Source organism: Salmo trutta, chromosome 31 (assembly GCF_901001165.1).
Source record: "Salmo trutta chromosome 31, fSalTru1.1, whole genome shotgun sequence".
Taxonomy (NCBI): domain Eukaryota; kingdom Metazoa; phylum Chordata; class Actinopteri; order Salmoniformes; family Salmonidae; genus Salmo; species Salmo trutta.
The window spans coordinates 907,757-919,679 of record NC_042987.1 but is presented as its reverse complement, the minus strand read 5'-3'; the positions used below and the strand labels follow the sequence as shown (position 1 = coordinate 919,679).

General features: G+C 43.3%; 1 protein-coding gene across 3 annotated transcripts; it reads right to left on the bottom strand.

The window, feature by feature from the left end:
* Positions 1-1,290: 1,290 nt before the first annotated feature.
* On the bottom strand, positions 1,291-10,383 carry LOC115169295 (uncharacterized). 3 transcript variants are annotated; one of them, XM_029724779.1, is made up of 12 exons: positions 10,280-10,383; positions 7,495-9,669; positions 6,610-7,051; positions 5,591-5,661; positions 5,420-5,505; positions 5,226-5,286; positions 3,666-3,741; positions 3,516-3,563; positions 3,093-3,337; positions 2,664-2,873; positions 2,102-2,190; positions 1,291-2,012 (listed from the first exon to the last, which is right to left on the bottom strand). In XM_029724779.1, exons 2-12 carry the CDS (start codon positions 9,604-9,606, stop codon positions 1,934-1,936), a joined length of 3,519 nt encoding a protein of 1,172 aa, XP_029580639.1. In that variant the 5' UTR covers positions 9,607-9,669; positions 10,280-10,383; the 3' UTR covers positions 1,291-1,933. The 3 variants fall into 3 exon arrangements, 2 of the variants coding, with proteins under 2 accessions (XP_029580639.1, XP_029580640.1); XM_029724780.1 differs by having other exon boundaries at positions 10,276-10,357; XR_003870837.1 differs by lacking the exons at positions 1,291-2,012; positions 2,102-2,190; positions 2,664-2,873; positions 3,093-3,337; positions 3,516-3,563 and adding an exon at positions 4,503-4,642.
* Positions 10,384-11,923: the final 1,540 nt, after the last annotated feature.

The window sequence follows — 11,923 nt, the reverse complement described above, 5'->3', positions numbered from 1 at the left end:
CCTTTACTGGTCAACATAAAATAAATGTAACAACTAAATAACTTAGTAGTTGGCTCGGTCCTTCATCTGGGCCGCCTCCTCTTATTCAGTTCCGTGCCTCTCTTTTTCTCTCCCACGGTGCTCCATTTACATGGCCTGCATGACTGGTTGGCACTCTCCCCTAATTGGTGGCATCAGTGTCGTGGTGCCCACCCCGGGTACTCTCAGCAGAGGGAGCCAACGTCGTGGCACGTACCTCCCCACTATCACCAACCCCCGGGGTAGACCTCCGGGATACCACGTGTATGGCGTTGTGTGGGCGAGCGGTTTGCTGATGTCAGCGTTGTGAACAGAGTGCCCCATGGTGGCGGTGGGATTATGGACAACAAACACAATTACATTTTATCGATGTCAATTTGAATGCAGAGATACCGTGACGAGATCCTGAGGCCCATTGTTGTGCGATTCAACCACCGTCATCACCTCATGTTTCAGCATGATAACGCACAGCTGCATGTTGCAAGGATCAGTACACAATTCCTGGAAGCTGAAAATGTCCCAGTTCTTCCATGGCCTGCATTCTCACCTGACATGTCACCCATTGAGCATGTTCGGGATGCTCTGGATCGACACGTACGACAACGTGTTCCAGTTCCGCCAATATCCAGCAACTTTGCACAGCCATTGAAGAGGAGTGGGACAACATTCCACAGGCCACAATCAACAGCCTGATCAACTCTATGCGAAGGAGATGTGCCACGCTGCATGAGGCAAATGGTGGTCACACAAGTGACTGACTGGTTTTCTGATCCACACCCCTACCTATTTTTTAAAGATATCTGTGACCAACAGATGCATATATGTATTCCCAGTCATGTGAAATCCATAGATTAGGGCCCACTTGACTTTATTTCAATTGACTGATCTCTTTATATGAACTGTTAAAATAGTTGCATATTGCATTTATATTTTTGTTCAGTATATAATACAAATAAAATCCTTTATCAGACTTGCATGTATTCATTATTGACCTGTCATTGGGGAATAGTCTTGTTCCTGTCCTGTCATTGCAAGTCATGGGATGCGTCCCAAATGGTTCCTCTATCTAGTTAGTGGACTACTTGGGTCCTGTCCAAAAAAAGTGCAATATAAAGGGAATAGGGTGTCATTTGGGATTCACTATAGATGAGTTGACATGATTCACATTCAGAATGTTGTATAGCTTGATGTTCTAAACACTGTCACCAGGAAATTGGTACATGAACTTACTGACAAGCTAACCTTACATGACCATAGAATAAGACTGGAACGTTCAAATACGGCAATTTATTTTTAAAAAGAGCAGACTTTTCCATAGAAAAATAGAGCAGTGTATTCTTTAATGTCCTGTATTTACAGTTGAACAGCCTAAATGGGTGACCATGTTGGATCAAATACTGTTGCAGTGGGTCTAAAATGAAGTCCCAGTTTCAACCAGCAGCGTAAATCTGTCTGAATGGCACGAGGTCCCACCCTCCCAGGAGTTACGTGTTGAAGCTGTAAATCTTGACCAGTCGATCACAGACGATTTGACAATGATTTGATTAACTTGGTAATTCAATGTAGTTTTGTTAAGTCACACCACTGCTAGCATGTACAACAGCAGTTGATTGTCCTCAGAGCCACATTTAGAGACTGTTATATATGGTTCTTATTGACCAGTGTCCTGGCCAGAGGGTGTGCTTGTATATCAAGCTGCTTCACGGTACAGAAAAGGGCTTCTACCTTACTGGCTGTTCTTGCTTGGAAAAGGCTACTTACTTATTTATTGTCCTATAATGCTTAGAAGCATCGTTTGATTAGGACACTGGCATTCTGAGGCTGCATCCCAAATGGCACTATTCAAACTACTTTTGACCAGAGCCCTATGGCACTCTTAGTCTGAGGGTTGGAAGCCAATTAGGCTGTGTTATGTTCAGTGTGCAGGACGCTGACGGATTGATGCTTTCATCTTCATCTGTTGCTCGATCATCGCATCAAACGCCTCTCTTTCCCTGAGGAGAGGAAGGAAAGAGAAGAAAAGAGATTTAGACCCAGAAATAAGTGTAACGGTGTTAGCCTTTAATTCAGTGAGCCAACTAACCTTTTACTCAGACAGGGCCCTTTCAGGTATTTGTCTTCTGCCTTCACCAGTGACAACTCATCCACTCCAGCTATGGCATAGATAATAGCCTACACAAAAAGACATCACCCTTCAGAATCATAACTCATTTAAGACACACTCCAGCTATTTTTGAACTTTTCCTGTTGAAAAGCAATATCAATAAGTATAAACACAGTAATGTAAACACACTTAAGGGTAAAACAAAATAGTTTTGAGTAAAATATTGTTTTTTTAGACAACTGCACACTTCGAGGAGTTGGTCTGATGTCATCGGCCTCCCTCCTTGCTTGAGGAACAACAGAGAACAACATAGGAAAGGCCCACCCCCCCACTCGTGCCATGTCATGTCATACCTGGACCACCTATTGAGAAGTGCCTTTTGTTAAGTAAATCAGGTGTTAAATGAGGTGAAAAGAAGACTGGAGTAGGACTTCTAACGTCACTTCAACAATAAAGAATGGTAATAAAAACAGACGGCAAAAAAAATACATTTGTGTTTCGATGGACAATAAAGTTGTATTCTATTCTCCAGCATTCTGACCTCTGGTAACAGCACTTCCAGTACCAAGCGGATGCGGTCTACATCAGCCAGACAGGGTGCGGTGAAGGGGGCGGTCTCGTACACCCCTCTCAGGTACTGGTACACCTGGTCCAGCTGCTCCTCGTCCTCCAGGTACGTGTCCACAACTGACCGACTGGCCTCCAGGAACCAACGCAGCCACTTAGACTGCTGCTGACCACTGATTACGCCCTGGGGTTAGAGAGAGGGTTTATCTTCTACATATAGAGCTACTCCAGTTTGGAGACCATATTACATACAGAGAACGATGGAAGGATAGAGAATGGACAGAGAGAGGGGGATGGAGAGAAGATACTGACAGGCGAAGGAGAGGGATGGACAGACGGAGGGAGAGAACAACTGCTATACTGAGTGCCTGGGAGAGAGAGGGGCATCGGCATGGATACTCACTAGAAGGCGTGTCTCCACCCGGCGCTGCCTGACGACAAAGTCCACCAGTTTCTTGTTGGCACGGTTACGTGCAGCCTTGGAACGGTCAGGCAGCAGCTTCCGCCTCCTCTCCTTCTTCTGCCATTTGCTGCCCTCCTGATCGTCCCCTTCCGGGTCAGAGGTTACGTACTGCTCCTCCAGAATTAGCTTACTGGGGAAGGTCAGGTCTGAGGTGCCCCGGGGGTAGCATCTTCTCACTGGGCAGCCTGGGGGAGGGATCATCCAGGTAATGTATTAATCCATCTAACCTTTATCTCAGTCACAGAGAACACATTATGTGGTACTAAAGACCTGTTTAAACAGGACAGACAGCATTTGAGATGACTTGAGGGAATGTCACTGTATCAACATCGGGAAAACATCAGTGAATTGACATGAACTTACTTATGTCATCAGAAAAGTATTCAATGAAGGAACCGGTGAAGCCGCATCCTGCAAAGACAATACAAACATTAACGACAGTAATGGGGAATATAACACTGAGTATAATCTGGGTCAAGGTGCTCATTCTAAGAGAAGTGCAGAATAGTTTACCGATACGGATTCTGTAGTCGGCTATCAACGCCAGACACCATTTGATGGCAGCATCATACTTCTCTCTGGCTTTACACTACAGACAACAGGAAACATCAACACAACAGTCACCAGAAATTATGACAAAATATACACTGAACAAAAACATAAAACGAAACATGAAACAATTTCAAAAGATTTTACTGTTACATATAAGGAAATCAGTCAATTGAAATAAATGCATTAGGCCTTAATCTATGGATTTCACATGACTGGGAATACAGATATGCAATATGTTGGTCACAGATACCTTAAAAAAATATATATAATAATAATTGGGTGTGGATCAGAGAACCTGTCAGTATCTGGTGTGACAACCAGACCGCCTCATGCAATGCGACATCTCCTTCGCATAGAGTTGATCAGGCTGTTGATTGTGGCATGTGGAATGTTGTCCCACTCCTCTTCAAAGGCTGTGTGAAGTTGCTGGATATCGGCGGGAACTGGAACACGTTGTCGTACGTGTCGATCCAGAGCATCCCAAACATGCTCAATGGGTGACATGTCTGGTGAGTATACAGGCCATGGAAGAACTGGGACATTTTCAGCTTCCAGGAATTTTGTAGATCCTTGCGGCATGGGGCTGTGCATTATCAAGCTGACACATAAGGTGATGGCAGCAGATTAATGGTACGACAATGGGCCTCAGGATCTCGTCACGGTATCTCTGTGCATTCAAATTGCCATCGATAAAATGCAATTGTGTTTGTTGTCCGTAGCTTATGCCTGCCCATAACATAACCCCACCGCCAACAAGGAACACTATGTACACAACATTGACATCAGCAAATCGCTCACCCACACGACGCCAAAGACGGTGTCTGCCATCTGCCCGGTATAGTTGAAACCGTGATTCATCCATGAAGCGCACACTTCTCCAGCCTGCCAGTGGCCATTGAAGTTTCATCAGCTGTCTGGGTGACTGGTCTCAGATGATCCTGCAGGTGAAGAAGCCAGATGTGGATGTTCTGGGCTGGCGTGGTTACATGTGGTCTGCGGTTGTGAGGCCGGTTGGACGTACTACCATATTCTCTCTAACCACATCGGAAGCGGCTTATGGTAGAGAAATTAACATTAAATTCACTGTCAACAGCTTTGGTGGACATTCCTGCAGTCAGCATGCCAATTGCACGCTTCCTCAAAACTTGAGACATCTGCGGCATTGTGTTGTGTGACAAAACTGCACATTTTAGAATGGCCTTTTGTTGTCCCAAGAACAAGGTGCACCTGTGTAATGATGCTGTTTAATCAGGTTCTTGATATGCCACACCTGTCAGGCGGATGGATTATCTTGGCAAAGGAGAAATGTTCACTAACGGAGATGTAAACAAATTTGCCCCAAAAAATTGAGAGAAATAAAAATTGTGCAAATGGGACCAACTCTTTACATGTTGCATTTATGTTTTTGTTCAGCGTGTGTGTGTGTGTATATATATATATATATATATATAAAATCTATATTATATATTAGTTCTGTGGAGTCAGTATTCTTAAGAAACAGTTTTCTTCAGTTATCCTTACCACTAGCTGATCAGACTCTTCACAGTCAAAAGGCTTCAATGTTTTTAGGGACACAGAAAAGCTTTGAAAGAAACACAAAAAGACGACAGTAAATATTGGAGCGCGGAGGCTAATCGGGCAATCAGGGAATGGACACCAGTTACAGCTCATAGGGAATGACTGTGGGAAGAGCTGCACAGAGTTTTGGTTCCTACCCTTTTTGTATCCTCTTTTTGTCAAACAGCAGGTCGTCAATAAACACAATGCTGGCTTTCTTCAGCTTACGGTTCACACTCTTCACCTATGGAGTCAAACAGTTTCTAGTTCAGTTACTACTGATGACTATTCCAAATTAATTTAGTTGGAGCACAGCGATCAATACTCACCATTGCCGGCCAGAAAGGATAGTTTCTAAATTTGCACCAAACACATATTCCTTCTGTTATGGACAGTGGCTCTGAAAGAGACAAATAACTACGGGTTATTTTAGTTTTAATTAACAACTCAACATAAGCTATAGTACACATGCAGGAAGGAATCATATTATCAAGGGAGTTTACCAACGCGCTCTCTCTCTTTCACACACCAAACCCGGCCCCCACGTGCATCCACATGCGCTTGTTGATTTTGTCTATCCTCACCAGACACGTTCATGACACACAGGTTAAAATACCAAAACCAACCGTGAACCCACTATATTAATAAGTTGGGGACAGGTCGAAACACACATGAAACAATGATGGACATTTAGCTAGCTTGTTGCTGCTAGCTAATTTGTCCTGGGAGATAAACATCAAGTTGTCATTTTACCTGAAATGCATATGGTACTATTTTTTGTTGTTGCTGGATCTGTGTAGAATTTTGACCCATTTTGAGTCATACAGAAATGTGTGTTCTCTACTCCGACAATTAATCCACAGATAAAACAGGAAACCTAGTTTGACTCATCTTTCAAATCACCCACATTGGTTAGCATGCTTGTGAAAACCAATTGAGTGGATGGGAGAGGAGGGACTTGCAGTGCTTCAAGCATCTCAATGCAGACGCTCGTTGACGCGCGCGAGCAGTTTGGATTCAATTATTGAATAAAACATGTAGGGCCGGGAAGATACCAGTATCACAATATTGTTTCCATGGCAAAAATGGAAACACAAAGGAGTCAAACTCTTTAGCTCTTTAAAAACCTGCTTTATGCTAAATATTGTGTGCTATAGCTTGGAAAACAAATAAATGTGACTCTGGATGACAACCATGGTGTTTTCCTACAGAAATGAAATATGCTTTGTGTTTTGTTTCCTTGCCACGATACTAATGAGTATTGCAATACTGGTATTTCCCGGCCCTAATAACACGCATGTGTACATTTATTTAGCAACGTAGCCAGTCTAGTCAGCACGTTACTCACTTGTGTTATTTAAGAAACTGGGCAGATCTTCCTCATCGTCTTGCTCATCCTCCTCTTCAAGAGTCGGTGATGTTACACGGTCTTCCTGTACGCTTAGCTCGATGGAGAGGTCTGAGGACAGGGAGGCATCTCCTGTGTCTTTGTCTGGTGAGTCTGACTCCTGCAGCTCAAACCTTGGTCTGGAGCGTGGGAGTGGCTCAGTGCTGGTAGTGTCGCCGCTCTGCAGGCCAGCTCCCTCTGCTGTCTGGCCCTTCCTGCTTCTACGTCTGAGTTTGACTGGGGGGCCTTCCTCAGAGCTGAAGGTCTGGGACCCTCCCTCTGCTGCAGCCTTCACCTTCTTCTTACCACGCTGAGTTTTCACTCCCTTCACTGTAGCCGAGTTCTTCCTTGGCCTAACTTTGGGTCTACCCCGAGGTTTACTACCGGGTAAAGCTAAGTGTGTCTGGGAGAGATTACATATATTTTGGTGAACAATTCTGTATTGAACATATGAATACTGGGATTTCATTTAAACAGATTGAAATGCAATAGGCAAGAGAGAAGGTTACTGAACGGTGATTACTTTTAAACACTGACCACAATCCTGAGCACTATTCAGTGTTTGACCATTCACCTGACAACGTAATATAGTGTTATAGGAAAAGGAACCTGAGGTTCATGACAACTTGTTTTTGAGAAGAAACAGGAAATACAGTGCATCTGGAAAGTATTCAGACCCCTTTCCCCACATTTTGTTGTAACAGCCTTATTCTAAAATTTATTAAATACATTTTTTTCCCCTCAATCTACACTCAATACCCCATAATGACAGTGAAAACAGGTTTTAACCTTAAAGGTTAAATAAATATACATTTCTAATCAGTGATGAAGATGATAATACAGTACCTTCTCCAGAGGGCTTAGTTCCAACAGCTTCCAGGGGGTGATGGGTGAGGCGTTCTGGGGGCCCTCTGTCTTGGAGCCCGGTCCCAGGTGAGACAGGGAGGCAGAGAAGGGGTTGTCTGTTCCTGTGGAGGATCTGGGGTGAGGGCCTGGCGTGGAGCTAAGAAAAAGCTGCTGCTGGACCCGCTGAGGTCTGCCTCTGACTCTCTTAGGTGCGTTTGGTGAGAAGGGGATGCCAGAAGGGCTGAGAGTAGGAGAGAGGCTACTCTGCAGGCTGGAGGAGAGGTCTGCAGACAGTACAATGAGTGAGGATGGGACATCTGAGTCTACCTTGAGGGTCAGCGATTTTTTTGTATATTTTCTCTTTGGGAGCCCAGGAGGGCTGAATGTGGGAGAGGAAAGGTTGGGGGAGAGGTCTGCAGATAACACAGGGAGTAATGAGAGGACTCCTGAGTCTACCTTGTGGGTCTTTGATTTCTTAGTATATTTCCTTTTTTTTACAGTCTCCTCCTGTGACTGTTCCGTGTCTCGTAACTCTACCTTGTGCTTCTGTGATTTTTTGGATGTCTTTTCCCCATTTCTCACAGTCTCATGCGAGTCCTCCTTATGCTTCTGTGATTTTTGTGTGTAGTTCCTCTTTCTCACGGTCTCTTGTGATTGGTCAATCCCCAGTGACTGTTCTACCGTATGGCTTTGTGATTTTTTCGATGCCACCTTGCTTACCTTATTCGTCAGTGATTTCATCAATGTATTTTTTCCAGTCTCCTCCTGAGTCTGTGATTTTTTTGTATATTTCCTCTTTTTCACAGTTTCTTGTGAGTGGTCTACCTTGTGGGTCGAAGATATTTTAGACACCTTTGTCCTTTTTGTTACAAACTCTTGTGACTGGGCTACCTGATGAGTTGGTGATTTCATAGTTGTCTTTTTCCCATTTCTCACAGTCTCCTGTGGCTTGTCTCCCTTATGGCTCTGTGTTTTTTTTGTATATTTCCTCTTTATTACCATCTCTTGTGACTGCTCTCCCTTAGGGGTCTGAGATGTTTTGGTATATGTCCTCTTTCTCACCGTCTCCTGTGACCAGTCGATCTTATGGGTTGGTGATTTTATAGATGTCTTTTTCCCATTTCTCACTGTCTCACTCTCCTGTGACTGGTCAGTGTCCCTTGGCTGGTCTACCTTATGGCTCTGTGATTTTTTTGTATATTTCCTTTTTCGCCCAGTCTTTTGTGTCAGGCAATTCTCCTGTCCTACCTTAATAGTCGGGAAGGGTTTAGATGTATTTTCCCCATTTGTCACAGTCTCACTCTCCTGTTGCTGGTGGACCTTAAGAATTTGTGATTTTTTAGCAGTCTTTCTCCCATCTTTCAGATTCTGTGGTGACTGGCACAGAGTCCTTTGCCCTTTGGCACATTTGCTTAAAAATATCCCAGTGGCAGTGATACTGTCATTCTGGCTGGGTTCAGCCCCCATCACCCTGGCCTGTGAGTATGTGTATCCACCAGTGGTTAGAACATTAGGGCCTGTTAGGTCTCCTTGTCCAACAGAAGCACTGGAGAGATGGGGCCCGTTCTTACTCTGTCCCTTATTGGTGCTCTGTAAGTCCAAGGTGGGGCATGGTGGTTCAAAAGTGGCATCAGGTGACTGACACCTGTCCTCAGGTATTACAGGTAAGTTGGGTGTCAGTGTCACAGCCTCTGTTTGGTCCTCTGGCTGTAAACATGGATGTGTAGCTGTCGGGGACTGGGCCTGATGGATCTGGTGTTCTGTGTCAGTCTGGGGTTTCTTGTGTTTGCGTGGCCTCCCCCTCTTGCGACGTTCACCCTGTGGCTGTGATGCATCAAAGGTTCCTTTCTCTGCTGTCCTCCTTTTTTGGGGTGAAACAAGTGTTTGAGATGGGCTAGAAGGGTTGGTTGAAACTGGTGTTTCAGATGGGGTTGCAGGGCTGGTTGAAATGGGTGTTTCAGATGGGTTAGCAGAGCTGGTTCCTTCCCCATCCCCAAAGCAGTGTGTGGGAGACGGAGGGCTAACTCCCAGCTGTGGCGTGGCTGTTTGCTGGTCGGCCCAGACCGAGGTCTTCTGTGTGGAAGAGGAAGAACTGTCCTCTGCAGAATTCATGTTCAGGGCCAGGCAAGCTCCAGTGCTTCAGCTCCTCAGGAGGACAAAGCTCATCGTCTTGAGCTGTGGTGGAACCATGCAGGATGTCAACAGGTTTATTCTTTGTGTTGATCAAATAACAGCCATGTGAATTTCAGAGAGGGATGTAATCCTAGGGTTTGTTGTGTGCATCTAAGAAACATTTTAGCAAATATCTGTTCTGCTAACCACAGCTTGTAAATAATTGAAAGTTCTGCTTAGCTAGCTATAACTTTAATAACAGACCTAAACGCTTTTGCGTGTAACTAGCTAGTTGTGGGGATTGTGGGTTTACCATCGACAACAATACCAAAAGGTAGGTGAAGTAAATTAACTAGCAACACATCTGTTCTCGACCCTCCACTGATCAGTCTCGTCGAAATTTCACAACAAAAATGATCGAATGAGATTACAGACAGTTGCCTAGCTTTGATAACTTTTTGTATTTACTTTACATCCGCATATGCATGCACACCGTGTTTGCTGGTCAAGCAAGTTGCAAGGTAACGATAATTATATCGCATACTCTGTACTGGCTAATCAGATAGCTAGCTACTGTATCGGATTGCAATTAATATTTCGCTAACAACCCAGCAAGAAATAATAGTAGCATAGAAGGTTCCAAATACTGATTTGTATAAAGATGTATACTTGCACATAGACACAGCAAGATAGATGGAATACTTTCTTCTGGAGACTTGAAAGGTTACAACTCCTCTCAGCGTCTCGTCAGCAACTCTTAAAAAAGTAATTCCGGGTCACGGAATTTGGAAAAACTTCAAAATAAAATTCGCCCACCTAATAGTAGAAAAGTGTCAATAACGTGTAAATAATTGTTTAAACATTAACATTGTTCATATTTAAGTGACATTTGCATTACATTTTGGTTTTAATACATGTTCCAAGGTCAAATAAATTCCCCCAATGCGAATCACTGTATATGGAATACATATTGGCTTGTAGAGCAAAAAGTATTCTGGGGACTGTACTAAAAGTATTGTAGGGAATAGTCAGTAGTGTCTGTAGAATGTATATATGGTGTCATTTCATGTGGCTCTGAATAATATAAAGTGTTGCTGGCCTTTTACTGTGGTCAAATAGTTTAAAATGGGGGCTTAAATATAAATAAATGATTCTATGTGCAGAGGTAAAAGTGTGGTTGGGAGTACTCAGTAAGGTCTGTATAAACCACCTTCAAATGACCCGGTGCTATCTATGGTCTTGAAGTCAATGCCTATACACACTAAACTATCAACACTCAAATAACAAACCTATAAGGCAAAAAAATGTGTCAAAACAAAACTCTCATTTATTTACAATTTAAACATAATCAACATCAACCAGGCTATAGGGACACAGTCACTTCAGTCACCAATTGTATCAAATGTGTCAGTTAAAATTCATGGTCATACTTAATTCATTTAGTCCCCCATTTCATAAAATGTTTCAGCAAAACATTTATGGTCTAACGCACTTTATGTGACATTAATTTGTAGCAATCCCTCATCAAATACATACATTCAAATAGTGATGGGCACAAATATGGAAAATCAATATCAGTTGCATTTTCGATTCGATATTGATATTATATCAGTTCGTAGAAAATACATTGCAACTGTGTGAATGTTCACTTTTCTGTGACGTCCAGACAACTGCTTGCAGATTGCCCATTGGGCCAAGTGTCTTCCGGTGGTATAAACCTACCTAGCCCGTTTTAATACAATGGGAAGCCCATCCACAATTGATGACCCATCAGCTGGCACTTAAATAATACCACAGTTTTACTGCAGCACCCAGAATAGTTTTTGCTCTATAAGCCAATATGTATTCCATATGCAGTGATTTGCATTGTGGCCGCCAATGGAATGGATGGAGTAAAAGGCCAGCAACACTCCATATTATTCAGAGCCCCATGAAATGACACCATACAGTATACATTCTACAGACCCTACTTAGTACTTCTTTCCCTACTTTTACATCATCACAAATAATCATTTTTCCTGTACATTGCTATAATTGTAGTGTATAGTGTCCAGGCACCCCATTATTAAGCTATTTGACCACAGTAAAAGGCCTGCAACACTCAAAGTCCCATGAAATAACACCATATATAGATTCTACAGACCCTACTAAAATAGTTTTTTCTCTATAAGCCAATATGTAATTTATAGACCTACAGTGTATTGTATTGGGACCAAAGGAGTGGGTGGAGTGGAAAGGGCTGCTGGGTATTTAGACCACAGTCATTCAAGAAATAACACCATCTATAAACTCTAGTCTAGTGCGACATCAATAGGGT